Genomic DNA, 17,888 nt, shown 5'->3' on the forward strand with positions numbered 1-17,888 from the left:
ACAAAAGAGTGATGAAATCTTTCCAGTCAGGAGTGGTTTTATGCTATCACTCAATCAGTGCTACATCTGGAATTCAGATGTGGGTCTACTGTGGAAGTTCTGATTGGTTGAAAGTTTCCACCTAAGATCTTCTAGCCAATAAGAAGAGTCTACATTTTTTCTCTGTGTGCATGAAGTAGCAGTAGACCTTGGCTTCAAAATAAACCTATGCTTAACAGAAGCAAGGAGTTCAAGGAGGGGTTTTTTTGCACGTTATCCAATGCATATAAATATTTTTTTGTGTAGATTACCCAAATGCACCTCTTGTCTTTCAGAGTGAAAATCGCAATCGTTGACAACTATGAATATGAAAACGTATCAAGGTATCCAAGATTATAAAAAAAGGCAACATACAAAGAAGAAACAGATAAAAGACACAAACATAATAAGTGAATGAATAACCATGCTGACTTACATAAGCTGCTATCTTGAGGTTGTTAGTGGATAGGGACACATAACATCTCACAACAACAGTTTTAAATCAAACTTTCAACATGCAGTGTAATCTCTATATGCAGTAAAGTTTTTAACATTTATTTTAAAGTGATCTGGCACATTTCAGAACTGTATAAAATGAGCAGACTGACATTAAGCAGTGGATTCCTGTCTGATTAGTCACTGCCATCGCATTTGTTTAACAGGTTTGATCTAGAAACGTGGCCTACAGGCTTTATTTCTGTAGTTTTAACTATTTAGGGTGCATACATTTCAAAAACATAATAAATCAAAATACAAAATGATTTAAAACTCATAAAATGATCAAACAATTCACTATGCAGCCTTTTGTTCCTAAAACAGACACACAGAAAACCTAAATTTCCATTACTGAAAAATTGGTCATTTTACACTCAGTATCACTTGTTGCTTCTTTTCTCTTCTAGGCTTTCATTGCTGCCCAAAAATACAGCAAGCATGTTGGTATCCAACCTCATTGCTCTGTGCCTTTTGGCTGTGGCAGTGTCCGGTGAGGACAAAAAGCTGAGTCCCCATGCAACCTCCATGGCAGACACCAGCGCTAACCTGGCCTTCAATCTCTACCACAATATCGCCAAAGAAAAGGATCTTGACAACATCCTCATCTCTCCTGTGGTGGTGGCCTCCTCTCTGGGAATGGTTGCCATGGGGGGCAAATTCTCCACTGCGTCCCAGGTGAAGAGTCTCCTGAAGGCTGACACCCTGAAGGATGACCATCTGCACACAGGGCTGTCCGAGCTTCTGACTGAGGTGAGCGACCCCCAGGCCCGCAACGTCACATGGAAGATCAGCAACAGGCTGTATGGCCCCAGCTCAGTTAGCTTTTCTGATGACTTTGTCAAGAACAGCAAGAAGCACTATAACTACGAACACTCGAAGATCAACTTCCGTGATAAGAGAAGCGCCATTAACTCCATCAATGAGTGGGCTGCCAAGTCAACTGATGGAAAGCTGCCAGAAATTACCAAGGATGTGAAAAACACAGATGGGGCTATGATCGCCAATGCTATGTTCTTTAAACGTAAGTATTCAAATTAAGATGTCATATAAATTGCATTTAATTATTCATCCCGGACGAACCCCCAATTGATACTTACTTTTATAGTTCCAAGAATGTCTGTATGAATTACTTTTAAATGATTACATTTTATTAAATTATTCACACAGATCTAGTCACCATGTCCTGGCTTTTTTATATAGATAGGATGAATATTTACTTGAATAGTTACAGGAATCTCTATATAAATCATATTTAATTAATAATTGTTCAATTCTATTTAATTATTGATCTTGGCAGGCCCCATTTTTCATGTTCTGTTTTTTTTTTATAAATGTTTTGCTATGATGGATATTTACTTTGACAGTTCCTGGAATGTCTATAAAAAATTATACTTAAATACTAATCATTAAATCATATGTAATTATAGATTCAGAAGTCAGCATTGATATTTACTTTTGATAGATATTTACGATTGATATTTATTTTATGTAAGTATTAATTGAAGAGAGCCAGGCCAAAATAAGAACCACAATATTGACTAGAAAGACCAACCTAATTATTAATATTAATGGCTTATTTCTGTTCCACAGCCCACTGGGATGAGAAGTTCCACCACAAGATGGTTGACAACCGTGGTTTCCTGGTTTCCCGCTCTCACGCAATCTCTGTTCCAATGATGCATCGCACAGGTAAAACCAACAGCTTGTTTTGAAGTCTCTTACTCAAAATCTACTATACCTACAAGTGAACTTAACATTATTTAACTTTGCACTTTACAGGTATCTACGGCTTCTATGAAGACACACAGAACAAACTGCTTGTGGTCAGCATGCCTTTGGCACATAAGAAGTCCAGCATGATTTTCATCATGCCCTACCATGTGGAGCCTCTGGAAAGGCTGGAGAAACTGCTCACTCGCCAGCAGCTGGACACCTGGGTCAGTAAGCTCGAGGAGAGAGCGGTCGCCATCTCTCTACCTAAAGTTAGCATGGAAGTCAGCCACGACCTTCAGGTAAAAATGGCTGATTTTTGCTATATAGTTGCTATATAACCACTACTACTATTTTGTGCATGAAATATGAGGCTCTTTCCTCTTGCTTTGCAGAAACATCTTGCAGAACTTGGTCTCACTGAAGCTGTGGACAAGTCTAAGGCAGACCTGTCCAACATTTCTGGCAAGAAAGATCTTTACCTCGCCAATGTCTTCCATGCCTCTGCCTTGGAGTGGGACACAGAGGGAAACCCATTTGACACCAGCATTTATGGTAGCGAGAAGATCAGGAACCCCAAGCTCTTCTACGCCGACCATCCCTTCATTTTCCTTGTGAAAGACAACAAGACCAACTCCATTCTTTTTCTTGGCAGGCTAGTTCGGCCTAAGGGTGATAAAATGAGAGATGAATTGTAACTTTTAGGCTATTTGAATTTTCTGATGTTTTAAAATGGTATTATTGTTATTATTGGTTTGACTGTTACCTCATGTGGCCATTCCGATGGATTATCTGTGTATGGACAGTCTCAGTGAACCTGTCAGTACAAAAACATGTTTAAGGAGACCGTTTACAGTATAAACATCAGGAGCAATGCAATCCTATAGGTGAAGAATTAGAACCCTACAAATGTAACCAGAGATTTGACATCAATTTGTTTATGTGTATTATTCAATCAGACACTATGCTTATATTAAGTGTAGTGCCATTGATGTTAAGCTGTGGTATTTTAGATTGTTTAGATTTAAATAAATGAATAAATCCATAAAATAAATGAAAACATAAATAAATCCATACAAAAGGTAAAATCTAAAATAATACATAAAACAAATAAATTAAATCTAAAATTGAATAAAAGCCATACTATCCTGAATAACTGACAATAACTAATAACGACAGATAAAAGCACAGCACATTGTCACTGCTCTGTCATTCCTAACAGTTTAATCCCAGTCAAACCGCCTGGTTTGTTGTGTCAGCCCTCTGTGGACTGGAATGTGAAGCTTTAGCTGTGTGTTTATTCCACTGAGGGAATAAAATGTTGTCTCACTTCCTCACCTGTTAAGTGACACAGATTTCCCAGACACCCTGCTGTCTTTATGGCACCATAAACCTCTAAACCACAAAGAGGAGTTTTGACGTGAGAAAGTAGCTGTTTCCTTTCACAGTAGCAGATCCATCCTGCAGGCTGAATGAGCCAATGAGTTGACATATAGGAGTCAAGGGCTCGCATGGTGAAATAGGCAATCAGAAGAGGCTAAGAAAATAGTCAAAGAGGAGATCGTCAAGATAAATAACCAACCTGTAAACCTTGCCAGGATAACCCAGCCGACGTAATGTAAGGTGCACAATATTCATAAAATGAAAGCAACTGGTTTAAGGATTATGATTAAAGAGAATACTGAATGTAGGCTACGGAATCATTGCTTTGGGTTGATCCACAGAACAAAACCTTTATAACATAATCTTGTGGTAAGCAACAAAACTGCAGAAAAGACATCCAGTTCTCAATCATTTTGTTAAATGAGAAATGGTTGAGAATAAAGAACAAACCAAAAACAACTTTAAACTTTTCGACACATAGGCTTTTATGTCACAACACCTTTTTACTTATATTTACTTAGGCCTACCTGTTTACTTTTATTTTAATTAAAAAATATATAATAAAATTAGCTGTCGCTAAAGCTTAAATACTGTAGCCTACTTATAAAGTAGGCCTAGCCCTCACTTAGCAACTTGTTTGCAACATATGCCTAAGTTTTTTAAGTACTTTGTGTTGTAAAACAAAACGTTACAGTTAAACCTTATACAGTCTATGAGTTAAACTTGCCTTGATATGCTGCGAAATATAGCTAATATCAAACCTGATATGATTGACATCGGTAGCCTTAAACAATTAAACAACTCAAATTAAATTAAACAGTTAAACAATTTTTCTAGCTGCTTTCTTGTGTAACACCTAACACTGTTAAGAAACCTTGAATCAGGTGACTCATCTGTTTTGAAATTATGGAAATTATTGTTTACTGAGGCTGTTACTTAGCTTTCATTATAGCCTGTAATGCAAGAAGAAACAAAAAGGCATGGCAAAAAATTACTTGTTCAACTGTGTTATTGTCTGTACCAAGCATCAGAACAACATTGTCTTTTGCTAGCATAAAATTTAACGTTTCAAGTCTCCTAATGCTATCCTTATTAATACAATTGCTCATGAAATGTAACAATTATAGTATAATATAGTACAGTACTTATATACATGTTTAACAGACAATTAAAAATGCCAGGAGTGCAAAACTGAACTATTAAAGAGAGGCCTGTTGAGATCTGACAGGCCTTTACATTGACTCCCAGAAAATGAGATCAGTCAGAAAAATTATAATTAAAAATGCCACTCAGGCTGTGCCTGGTAGGTTTGATTTACAGAAAATGCAAGTTATCATTTTAAACAGCTTATGTAAGGCAGTCAATCCCTCTCAGACAAACCCAGCCTACATGTTTAATACAACTTAAACTGCACAGCATCTTAAACATTTCACTTTACATCCAGTACAAGCACATGTGCTTCATCAGAGAGAGACAGGACCCTTTATTAAACCGATTTGTCTGATTTTATATGTAATTTAAAAGCAGTATCAGTTTTGCCCTGTTTTCTAAATGTTTTTCCAAGTACAACTAATAAATATTCTGCACAGTATAAATAAATATCTTTGCATAAATGACCAGAATTCACAGAATTATTGCATTCCATTTTGTAATTTCTCTTAAGCAACTTCTTACTCAGCATAAACACAGTCCTATTTCACGATTTCATGAGTCAAGAGACAACGTACAGCAGTCTTACATTTGTAATCACTTGCTACCAACCAACCTCAGTCGATCTGGCTTTTGCATAAAACATCACTAGAATATCCCATTTGGTCTTTGCAGCAGATGTCCACTAAGCCTCGCCAAATCTGATTATGTCACTACATAGTTTTTTGCTTAGAGAAGATCAAAGAAAATCAATTAAAGCTCCACCATGAGTAACAAATATGTGAGAACACAAAATGCGAAACATCTGTGAAAAAAAAAACCCAAATGTGAAGTCGCCTTTGGTATGAGACGCACACTGAGCCACTCTGTGACCAAAACAGAGTAAGTGTGACAGTGTTAGACACTGGGAAAGAAATATACTTTCACTGACTACATGTTCTTCAGAGGCCATTTCATTAGCGCTGTTGTTTCTGCTGCGCTGGGCAGAGTCGGATTAGACAGACGACAACCAATCCTATTAAAGTAGTCTTTGTAAGCTGCAGTGAAACACACATGCTTGTATTGTCCATTGTTTCCCTCCCATGCAACTTGTCATGTGTCTTTCCTTCTTGGTCAGTTTTAACATCCTTGTTCTTCTCAGATTTTGGGCTTGTCCACTTGTCTGTTGGCCTTACGAAATATTGACTTGATCTCCTCCGTCATCATGTCTTGCCAGTTATCTCTAAAAGAGGAGAAGTAATTTAGAAAGTTATCAATGATTATGAAAGACAGAATTGTTTATCATTTTTGGACCTTGGTAAGTAATGCATTTCAAAAAACCTGCAACAATACACAACATGCACAAATAATCGGATAAGCAGAAAGTCCGACACCACAACAACCACCATCACAGCACAAACAAACCCACCAGAAAACACCCTAACCAAATGACAAATACAGCACAGCATGCAAGGTACTACCTCCTTGCAAATGTCTACGGGTTCATGCCTTTTTCTCAGCTTTCCTTCTCCTGTAAGCCTCAATGTCCTCAGGTCTCAAACCATGGTTGTCTTCCCTGATGCATAAATCCAATTATCCAATTCATAAATAGTATCCCATTCATAAGTACAAAGAGAATTAATCTAAACCACAAAATGCATCTAAAAGTACAATTTATTTGGAAAGTGGTGCAGTAAAATACTATTCAGTTAAATCAAGTGCAGTATAATAAAAAGGCCACTGCTTATATATACTGTATATATATATATATATATATATATATATATATGTGTGTGTGTGTGTGTGTGTGTGTGTGTGTGTGTGTGTACTGGTTTATATATCCTGGTGGGGACTTAAACCTGACTACACAAAGACTCATGGGGACTCGTGTCACGGTGGGGACCTAAATTGTGGTCCCCACGGGTACAAAAGCTTATAAATCATACAGAATTAAGTTTTTCAGAAAATCTGAGGGGTAGGTTTAGGGGTAGGGTTGGTGTAGGGCAATAGAATATACGGTCTGTACAGTAGAAAAACCATTACGCCTATGGATAGTCCCCACAAGGATAGCAAACCAGACATGTGTGTGTGTGTGCATACAAAATTTATATTTGTTTAAAATAAGTGGTAAAATACTATTAAATCCTTACCCTGGTTTGATCTCTGGTGGTTTTGGCAAAGGCTTTGTAAAATTAGACTTTCCTACAAGCCAGTATGTTTCTTCAATGCCTTTCCCCTAAAAAAATCCATAAACATGAATAAAAAATGAAAAATGCTAAAGTTACTGCAAAAGTTTGGGGGTCAGTAAGATTTTTTTAGTGTTCTTGAAAGAAGTCTTTCATGCTCACCAAGGCTGCATTTATTTTATCAAAAACATTTTTTTGCAATTTGAAATTATTGTTTACCATTTTAATACATTTTAAAATCATTCTAATATACTAATGGGGTGCTGAAAACAAATTCTCACTTATTTAAAATAAAAATCTTTTACATGATAAATGTCTTTGTCACTTTTGATCAATTTAATGCATCCTTGCTGAATGAAAGTATTAACTGACCACATATATTTGAACGGTAGTGTATGTTCAAATATTATATAGTTATTATTTATTATTTAGTATGATTCTTAAAAGAAAGTGTTTGTGTTAGTACCTTAAGCTCAGTCTTTCCTCGGACTTCTATTTTGTAGCCATCGTTCAGTGAGCGGAGAATATTGACTGTACTAATGTTCACATGAATTCTGTAAGCTGAAGGAAATAATGTTTATTGATGTATCTTCTCATTACAGTGCATCATGGGTTAGTAAATCACAAAAATATCTGAATGGAACATACGCAACCCTGTAGATTCCATACGAGAGGCGGTGTTGACTGTGTCTCCAAAAAGGCAGTATCTAGGCATAGTTAGACCCACAACTCCAGCAACACACGGACCTGGATAGAGAAGAAACATGATAGGATGAGGGACAAGAAGTACAAATTTGGACATCAAAAGATTACATGAGCATCACAAGAGGGTTTTTGTTCAGTACCACTAAGCGGATGAAAACAGCTGCAGATTGAGAGCTCACCTGAGTGAATGCCGATCCGTATTCTGACCGGAACTTCTGGCATGTGCCGCATCTTGAAGGAGCCCACGGAGCTGAGAATGTTCAGGGACATGTTGGCGATCTCGGCTGCATGCTTGTTGCCGTTCCTCTTCGGCAGCCCAGAGGCCACCATGTAGGCATCTCCAATGGTTTCAACCTGTGATAAAGAAGAGTTATCTGGCTTTTCATGGAAATCGATTGCTGTTCAGTTCTCTCAGACATCAAAACGTACCTTGTAGACATCGTGGCTGCCAAGTACGGCATCAAATAGGGAATAAAGGTCATTGAGCAGGTCTACAACCTCAATTGGGTCACTAAGGGATGAGATGGTGGTGAAGCCTACAATGTCACTGAAGTAGAGGGTGACTTGATCAAAGTACTCTGGCTCCACGGAGGCACCGGTTTTCAGAGCTTCTGCCACAGAACTGTGAATGAAAAATGACATGAAGCTTAATTTGACATAGATGTTGTTCCAGGAACATGTCTTAGTGGAGAAAATAAAATGAAGTATGCGACCGTATGTGAAAGGAAGTGTTGGTGTGTGAAAACGTATACTCACGGAGGAAGCATCTCAGCCAGAAGCTTCTCTGTCCTCTGTTTCTCTACCTCCAGCTCCTCTGTTCTTTCCCTGATCAGGTCCTCCAGGTTAGAGGAGTACTGCTCCAGCATACGCAGCATGGAGTCAATAATATTGGTCTTTTTGCCCTTGTTGATGAGCTTGAACTGAAAACAGAAAATAAGGAACCATTATCACTGAATATAAGAAAAAAATCACTATATACAGGTAGTTGTCTTTTAGACCTTTGCCAAGAAACTTTCATGAAAGTGTCTTTAATGTAAAATTTGGGAGTAAAGCAATCCAGTGAAATAATATACATATAGACTCTTATGCTCACAAAAGCTGTATTTATTTGACTAAAACTTTGTATTTATTTGATTACAAGATTACAGTACATCAGTAATATTGTAAAATATGTTAACTATTAATAAACTTTAAAATAAGTAAAAAATAATTTTTAATACATTTTAAAATGTTTTTTATTCATGTGATGGCAAAGCTGAATTTTCATTGCTCAATTTCAATTACCCCAGTCTTCAGTGTCACATGATCCTTCAGAAATCATTTTAATATGCTGATTTGTTGTTCAAGAAACATTTCTTATTTTTCACCAATATTTACCAACATGGAAACCATGACACATTTTTCAGTATTCTTTGATGAATACAAAGTTCAAAAGAACACGATTTATTTGAAATATCTGAATTTTTTTGTAACATTAGAAATGTTTTTGTCACTTTTGATCAGTTTCATGCATTCTTGCTGAATAAAAATATTAATTTATTTTGAAAAATCTAAATATAGAAATAATAATAGAAATAATACATCAGATAACCCAAACTAAATCAATTATGATGCTAAAACAATAATGGAATACAATAAATAACAACAATAAAATAAATAAAATACAATAAAATTAAATGGCTGGCACATTATACTGTAAAATCATTACACAAAGTAAGCAACCATTCTAAAAACTACAAAATTCCTTAGATTCCATGTTTGTTATTCTGCCAGTGCACTCAATAAACTCCAAAAGCAACTACTCTAAACTCACCTGATCAAAGATCTGATCAAAAGGAGGCCTTCTATCAGGCTGTTCAGTCCAGCACTGCTTCATTAACTGGATGCATTCCAGTGGAGCTTGATCTGGAGCAACAGTGGGCCTGCACATAGGCGGAGGTTTCTTCACCTTCCTTATTATCTCTGTGAATACCATAAACATGCCAATGCTTAAAAAGAGATGCCAAATTTCACTGATAATACCTGCCCAGTTACTGTTGTAACAGCCTATTTACCTCTTTAAAACTGATTCTTCAAACTAATACTGTAAGAGGATTAATTTTGTAGATTTTCTTTATAACCAACCTTCAGGAGACAAGCCGAGCATGCAGTACGGCGCTCCTCTAACCACCACTTCTTGAAGTATAATCGAAAAACTGTACACATCTCCTTTATAAGTTCCTTTCCGGGGACTTTCATGGTCTCTGATAAGTTCAGGAGCTGTCCAGAATAGATCTGAGAGACAAAGAACTGCCTTATCACATTTTTGTTTAATATCAGAGAATTGGATGGAGTAAAAATTAGATTTGCATAGTAAATAAACCAGATTTAAAAAAAGTAAACACCCATACCCTCTGGAGGTGGGGTCTCCTTTGGAGCTTTCTGGGTCTCAAGAATCTCATTGTATCCATAATCAGTGATCTTTAAGACAAAACGTCCATCTACTACACAATTATGAGACTTCAGGCGCCCATGAGGAAATTCCCTGTGGTGAAGATATTTCATGCCCTACACCAGAAACCAAAGACAGACATTATAAATGCATTTGATAATGATCTGGAGATCACATTTTTACATTAATATTTATTATAATGTTCAAAAGTACCTTAATGAGATCCAGCACCAAAGAGGATTTAAACATCCAGTCCGAAGATAAAATACCAAGTAATATTTCTTAAAATTATTTGAATTTGAATGTTATTATTTTAATAATAATAATAATAATAATAATAATACAGGTGGCTCATAAAGGTGCTGTATGTAAGTTTTTGACTCTACTAAAGCATAAAAATACCATAATATGTTTGCAGATATTTTTTAAAAAATGCTAAGTTAACATACTTAAAAACAATGCTACAGTCAGTTATTCTCCTTTGAAAATGTGTGGTCCGGGCCGGAATGTCTGTCTTTGTTTTGGTTTGTGAAACCCGCCCACTGCTAGTTTACCCAATTGTATTTCGGCAGCCTGGTTGCCCGTTGGCGGAAAATACAGCGTATTTCATTTCATTCATCATCAAGCGCGCTTGTTCCTGTTGGTGTCTGCGTCAAGTCTGAGGAGGAGGGGCCGGGTGAAAAAAACCCTCTCCAATATTTTGAATTTGGACTGCAATATCTAGTTCAACCACTAGTTGTCAATCCTACATACAGCACCTTTAAGCTGAAAAAATAAAACCATTAAAAGTCAAATATCTGTTTCTCATTGAGCATGATTTTGTGTGGGTTTGTTGTACCTCCTGCGCAGATGGCATTGGGGTCAAACCAGCAGCTGGAGTCTGAAGGTGGAGGTGAAGCTGCAGGGAAATGAATGTACGTGCCGGCGAACAGCACCTTATCTAAAGTCAGGTTCACATAAAAGCAACGATACAGTTCAGATCCCCAGCCATCAGTGTCTAAGATCACGTAGTCGGTCTGCCCGTTCCCTTGGGCGTCCATGCGGATGTTCTGGTTGAACCCTGAAAATGTGATGTTCCTCGTGAAGGAGGCCAGGTTGGACCCGGAGAACCACTTACCAGTTCTTCTGGCGTTGTGCATGGACTTGGCAAGGAGGTACAAACTGTTGTAGATTGTACCAAAGAGCGGAGAGACCTGAAATGTAGCAGAACGTTTTAATGTAATGTTTTATGCACGTGTACAAATAAGACTCATAAATGTTTCAAAGTGCACCGTGCACACCTGCTCTGGCTCTTGTGACAGCATCAGTTCTCCGAATCGTTTGGCCATGTTGTACGCTTCGTTGAATGACATCAGGTCTGACTCTACGGTGATGGTGAGTACAGCGTCGTAGGCTTTGCGCAGTTTGGTGTTGTTTTGCAGTGGGAAGTAGGTGGTGTTGGTGTAGGGCAGGCTGTACAGGAGGGTGTCGTATGGTATAAACACATACTGACCCCTCGTCAATCCCATGTCATAGGCCTTGATAAGGAATGACGTTTGTTGCACTCCTCCAATGAGCGCTGAGTGCATGCACATAATGATGACTGAAACATGAAAAATCAATTCATTTGTGTTGAATCATAATTTAGAAAAGATACTGTACTTTGTACCTAAATGCAAAAAATGCATTTTTAAAAAGGACCATGATTAGACAGTCATGTGTGTGACAGTTGAATGAATTGAATAAACCTTTGAACAAACGTTGTTTAAAATTTTAGAAACCTTTGTTTCACATAAATATCTTTAATTGAGCAACAAATGTAGTGCATGCATTTACACACAGGTTTAAATAAATGCTTTTTTTTGGGGTAGTTTGTAAAAGATAAACCTCCTTTTGACCATTCTAGCAAAAGAAAGTGAAGTGATGAGAGATTAAGCAAACTTTCAGCTGCCATCTGTTTAATCATAATATATATATGATCTATTACAGGATTTTGAGTCCAATTATGCCTGCTTTTTTTTATAGCAGTGGTTTTTGTATGTTGGTTTTAAATTTTCTCTCTCTTTAAAAAAGTATAAATATATTAGTATGATAATATGGGGTAGTTTGTAAAAGATAAACCTCCTTTTGACCATTCTAGCAAAAGAAAGTGAAGTGATGAGAGATAAAGCAAACTTTCAGCTGCCATCTGTTTAATCATAATATATATATGATCTATTACAGGATTTTGAGTCCAATTATGCCTGCTTTTTTATAGCAGTGGTTTTTGTATGTTGGTTTTAAATTTTCTCTCTCTTTAAAAAAGTATAAATATATTAGTATGATAATAATTCTAAATATTGTATAATATATACATATATATACATATATATATATATATATATATAATTAAAGGTTGACGAGGGAGAGTTGTCATGTTTCTTAAATTTTAAATGTATCCAATTTATTAATCATTATATTAATTGGTTAAAACAATGGTTTGTGCTTTGATATGTTGCCTTTTACATTTTTTCTGTTTCCTGTTATTTTGTTTTGTAGAGTAATCTTAAAAAGCCTTCAAAGTCTAACTTTCAGAAATACTGAGAAAACACATTGACAAACATTCAAAGTATATAATCATTTGAAAAGAACTGTAACTATATTAGTTTTTTTAAGGAACGTTATCATACGTTTTAATTGTTAAATATATCTAATTTATTAATATTTAATGGTTAAAAGTAAAACAATTTTTTTTATGATTTATACTGTATGATACCTTTTGTTTTACTGGTTAAAATTGTCATCTTAAAAAGTCTATACAGAAACTGACCTTAAAAAATACTGAGAAATATTTACTGGAGCAAAAATCTCTTAATGCCTCTAAACATAAAACGAATGTTTATGCAGATACTGCAAATTGATGTGTCCAAAACACTTTACCTTTGATCTCCCCTGCGTTTCGTATGCTCAGCAATGTGTTCTCCAGCATGGTGTCATTATTCCCCATGGACACAACGATGCCAACAGGAAGCCCCTGGTTTCTGAGAGCACTAGCCAATTTGGCAGCGGTGTCAATCCATATATCCTCATTAGAAGACACGATGGCAATGTTAGCCAAGCTGAAAAATCTAAGCACACTGAAGAGCACCCGTGTCGGGGATGGTAAAGTTCGAGCAAATGTTGGGTAGCCCTGGACCCAGTCTAACTCATAGTTAATGCACGCCCATGAAAACAAAGACTTGTCCCAATTCTTGCCCATGAGCGCCGCAGCATTGCAGTATCCTGGATTTGTAGGGCCTACAAACGCATCAACCGCGTTCTCATACTGTACAAATGAGGTCAAGGCTTTGGATGTCTCGCAAGCCTCTTGAAGGATGACGAAGTCCATCGTACAGCCCAGGTCTAAACTAAAATCCTCGTTTATGCGGCCAACAGCCAGTCTGGACGCAATGGCAGGAAGTGATTTCGCATAATAAGGGTCACAGTTCCAAGGCCCCAGGACGCCTACTTTGAAAATCAGGCATTGGACACAGCATGGAAACGTCAAAACACCAAGAATAATCCATAGTGTGATGCTGTAAAATGGGAGCGTAGAGAGGCTGTGTCTGCTCCGGAGGACGGGGCAGCAGGGGTAATTGGATAGCTCCCATAAAGCACCTCCGAATGGGAGGTGAATATGTTGCATTGTCCTCCGTCAGAAGCCGTTATGAGAGATGGATGTTGCAAAGAGACACCTAGAAAACAGCATGAACTGAAGTCATGGCAGCTGTTTATCAGTTTTCAAGGCCAAATATTCAATAATATAGGATTATCTGTTATATACACAGCTAGGTTGTATATTTTATGTACAGTGTAATCATTTCATCTCATCAAAGTTGATCAAAGTAGTTCGAAATTGACAATCTGCAGTTCATTTTAAATTGTGTTAGAGTTGAAACTCGACTATACGATTCGATCTAAAAGATTAGACACAGTGGATGTAGAAATTACATGAATTTTTTGTGACAAGGGGAAAATATTTATTTTTGACCTAATAATTAAAACATTTCATACACGGTATTATCATATTATTAACTGTATGATTTTTTCAAGTTGAAAATAAAATATTGGAGTGATTTTGCAAGAAAATAATACTTTAGTCTTTCCACATTTAAATGTCATGTTTAATTCAATGTGCTACTTGTCATTTCTTTGTAATTATTTGTGAAATGTACTGAGTGACAATTGCTTCACTGCCAAATTTGTTGATGCATTACAAATGCAAAAAGGGAATAAATAAATAACTGCACATTTTTCTGCACTTATATTTATGCTAGTGAACAAACTGGAACACATTGCTACATAAAATGCAGTTGAGAAACTGAACTTACCATTATTTATATGGGCCTCTTGATGCATGAAAACATCTCCACAAAGTTTTACCTCTTTCCTCCAGTGTTTTCTTTAATAACGTAGATTTATATCCTTCATATGGTTAGACGGTCATCTTTCACGACGGTTTTCCAGCATCAGTCGCGCCGTGGGCATAAACAAATGTTGAGAAGATCTCAGCTCACAAACAAGAGTTTGATGAGGCTCGTCAGTGGCGTTGAGAGATTCAACTTCAGCACCCTGGAGAGCTACTTAATGCCTGCAGTCATCAATCCAGGTGCCCTTTTGCACCTTCACAATTCACACCTAACGTTCAGTAACATTTTCCAGCTTCACTGTTATGAATATTGCAGTACAGCTACTCGATAGTGTTGTCAATATGGGTTACATTTTTTACCTTATTTCCTTTACATCGCAGTTTCTGAAATCCTTGACGAGCTTGAAAATAATTAAATGCATCGTTATAATCAAATCAAATAAATAAGCGATTTGCGTTTTAAATTGTTCCACTTGAAATTATCAAGAGGCCTAGATGTTTCTCTATTCAATGAAAGTCCTTTGAAAGTGACCCGCGGATGAATGTAATCCATACTTGGTCAGGGACAAAATAAGAGGATTGCAGACATACGTTAACGCTTCAGACCCACCTTTACTGACTGAGCTAGCCGTGAGAGCAACTAGTTACTTTTTAGACAAACGAAGGAAATATAAAATAATGTTAATAGACAAACGAAGGAAATATAAAATAATGTTAATGCGCGTTATGGTGTACAGTCATCACAAGCGTAAATTGCACATTAGGAAGACATCTTGATGGGCCAAGAAGAGTAATTAAATGCAATGAACCAATCAGATAATTCCATATAGTCATTAATTTACACCATTAAATGAACTGTTTTTATTTGATTTTATATTCATTTATATTTAGATTTAATTTTATGTTCTAGGAGATAAAATAGAGAAATTTAGTGTAAAGCACTTAGAAATGCGTATTGTATTGTTTTTGTTTGTTTGGATTTTTGAAAGTGTTCAACACAAACTCAGTCAAATAATAAATAGGGTTACTTTTTTGACCTGAACAAAGTTTATTTATATATATATATATATATATACTGTGTACACACACACAACTTGACACAGTGTTGTTGAGAGATCTCTTGATTGTTTGTTTGTTTGTTTAATTAATTATTTGCATAAGTAAAATACGTTTTCATATACATCTTCAAACATATTTTTAAAGATTATTTGTATGTATTCAGAAATTACTATGAACACATTTCATTAGAGTTAAATCATTTATTTGTACAAAAAATAAAATATAATATATGTATATATATATATATACACATCTATATCTATCTATCTATCATCTATCTATACACACACACACACACACACACACACACACACACACATATATATATATATATATATATATATATATACAAAACAAGATATTTATGACAATATATCATATATCATATACATCTTCAAACATATTTTTAAAGATTATTTGTATGTATTCAGAAATTACTATGAACACATTTCATTAGAGTTAAATCATTTATTTGTACAAAAAATAAAATATAATATATGTATATATATATATATATATATACACATCTATATCTATCTATCTATCATCTATCTATACACACACACACACACACACACACACACACATATATATATATATACAAACCAAGCTACTTATGCCAACATATCATATATTTCAAGAATTACAGTCTCCAGTCAATTAAAACCTCCACAAAAAAATCTAAATGAAGTTTAATTCAAAAATGAAAGAAAATACCCTACATTTTACTATTATTTTTATGCTTTATGTTTTTGAGCTCTCATCTTCAGTTCTTATTTAAGGTCGAGCAAGGTCTCAGCAGCCTATTTCCACCTCGCCATGGAGACCCCTTTGTGCATGAGCGTTTATGCAGTGTAATTAGGCATTTGTTTGGTGTAGCTGTGATAGGCCCACTTCAATTGAATTTGCACAAGGTGTATTGGGTATAATTAAAGTTAACGAAGGGCGCTTCCTTGGACGATCCCTAGAGTTCTCTTAGATTTGCCTGTGTCAGTTAAACCTTGTGTTTTGAGAGCTTGTCTGAGGTCTCTCTGAGCTCATTTGGACTATTAGCACAATGTTTATGGTTTACAGAGAAATACGAGCCCAGGTAATGATAAATATCTTTTTTTTTTTGCTCAAACAGTTTTACTGTTTGATTCACATTTGCATTGCATCCCATTTGCTGGCTATTAAAACTTTAGATGGTTGCATAAGTCTTGACTTTATGATGGATCACATGACTTTTGGGATTTCAGATGTGCTTGAGGAGCTTAATGCAGCTGGGCATGGGTGCAGGCCCGTGTACGTTTGCCTTCAGGTTACTGTAGAGATGATGGTACATTTCTGGTGATATGTGCAGCAAGAGTGAGAGAGCGGGAGGAGGGTGAGAGAGATGTGCTGACCCATATCCAATAAGCCTCTGAGCTTCTTAAATGTTACACCTTGACACCTCTGCCCTACAACCAGAAACAGAGGATGCAAACTCAGCAGACAGCACCCAAACCACTTACAAGTAATATCACAGCACTCTGTAGTACTCAATAACCATTTCTAAAGGAAACAAACCAAGTGTTTTCATCTTTGAAACATGTACAGGGTTTGAATTGACATCTGTATAAATATTATTAGTTAGCCATTGCTGTAGATGCACTTCATATACTTTCTAATGTTTGTGTTACAATTAATAATATTTGTGAATAATATAACTAAAATGACTGTTTTGCTCTCTTCATTGAAATGTGGGCTTCTTGAAGACAGTTGTTTTAGTTTTATTGTACTGCCATCTAGTGGATGAAAAAAATCTGCACTTTTAAACATCCAAGCTCATTCATAATGAACAAATTAGTTGTTTTAAGTATATATTAAAAAAAATATATATATATATATATAAAAACCAGTTCCTGCATAATCATAACCGTCCTCTTTTTCTTGCTATACTCTCTTTGTTCTTTAGTTTCACTTCTTCAAGTTATGAAAATAACATAAAACATAAAAAGCTTTGTTAAGAACTCAAATTTCGCAAGCAAAGGTTTTGTTTGTGACCTAAATCCACCTGAAAACCATGAACCAGTAATGATATTAATACAAACAAATATTACATGCATCTTTGGGGATTTTTTATTTCTTCATTTTAGTAAACGTTTACCATTACAGATGTAATTTAAGCTCAAGTTATATGACTTTCGAAATTAAATTGTAGAATTAATAAGATTATCATGAGTTTATATGTTAACATGAATATATTAATAAATTAGTTGTGATTGATTTGATACCTCACATTTTGAAATTCCAAAATATGATTTCAGTGAAATAATACAGCGGCGCATAAAGGGGGTCCATATAGAAAATATGAGAAGATTTAAAGGCTTTTGAAGTTGATTCAAGACCCCCCCCCCCACCCCTACACCTGCCACCTCACACCGGT

At 35.9% G+C, this 17,888-nt stretch overlaps 2 protein-coding genes across 2 annotated transcripts; one reads left to right on the forward strand and one right to left on the reverse strand.

The window, feature by feature from the left end:
- The first annotated feature begins 202 nt into the window (after positions 1–202).
- On the forward strand, positions 203–2,998 carry LOC107588392 (serpin H1-like). Its single transcript, XM_016276466.1, has 5 exons — positions 203–362; positions 921–1,534; positions 2,104–2,202; positions 2,293–2,525; positions 2,619–2,998. The coding sequence occupies exons 1-5, from the start codon at positions 295–297 to the stop codon at positions 2,919–2,921; spliced, it is 1,317 nt and encodes a 438-aa protein (XP_016131952.1). The 5' UTR covers positions 203–294; the 3' UTR covers positions 2,922–2,998.
- Positions 2,999–4,214: 1,216 nt separating this feature from the next.
- On the reverse strand, positions 4,215–14,982 carry LOC107588151 (retinal guanylyl cyclase 2-like). The gene is made up of 16 exons (XM_016276169.1): positions 14,385–14,982; positions 12,955–13,748; positions 11,337–11,638; positions 10,842–11,249; positions 10,611–10,629; positions 10,270–10,337; positions 10,016–10,172; positions 9,750–9,899; positions 9,439–9,587; positions 8,382–8,545; positions 8,055–8,247; positions 7,805–7,979; positions 7,569–7,667; positions 7,387–7,481; positions 6,885–6,970; positions 4,215–5,977 (listed from the first exon to the last, which is right to left on the reverse strand). Exons 2-16 carry the CDS (start codon positions 13,697–13,699, stop codon positions 5,893–5,895), a joined length of 2,895 nt encoding a protein of 964 aa, XP_016131655.1. The 5' UTR covers positions 13,700–13,748; positions 14,385–14,982; the 3' UTR covers positions 4,215–5,892.
- Between the last annotated feature and the right edge of the window lie 2,906 nt (positions 14,983–17,888).

The sequence above is a fragment of the Sinocyclocheilus grahami genome, unplaced genomic scaffold, assembly GCF_001515645.1.
Source record: "Sinocyclocheilus grahami isolate Dianchi unplaced genomic scaffold, SAMN03320097.WGS_v1.1 scaffold6.1, whole genome shotgun sequence".
Taxonomy (NCBI): Eukaryota; Metazoa; Chordata; class Actinopteri; order Cypriniformes; family Cyprinidae; genus Sinocyclocheilus; species Sinocyclocheilus grahami.

Coding starts and splice junctions, on each gene's coding strand:
- LOC107588392 (XM_016276466.1), top strand. CDS start 295: ATGCACCTCTTGTCTTTCAGAGTGAAAATCGCAATCGTTGACAACTAT. Junction 1,535..2,103: donor CAATGCTATGTTCTTTAAAC/GTAAGTATTCAA, acceptor TCTGTTCCACAG/CCCACTGGGATGAGAAGTTC. Junction 2,526..2,618: donor AAGTCAGCCACGACCTTCAG/GTAAAAATGGCT, acceptor CTTGCTTTGCAG/AAACATCTTGCAGAACTTGG.
- LOC107588151 (XM_016276169.1), bottom strand. CDS start 13,699: ATGCAACATATTCACCTCCCATTCGGAGGTGCTTTATGGGAGCTATCC. Junction 10,173..10,269: donor TGGTGCTGGATCTCATTAAG/GTACTTTTGAAC, acceptor TTTCTGGTGTAG/GGCATGAAATATCTTCACCA. Junction 9,900..10,015: donor GGAGACCCCACCTCCAGAGG/GTATGGGTGTTT, acceptor TTTGTCTCTCAG/ATCTATTCTGGACAGCTCCT.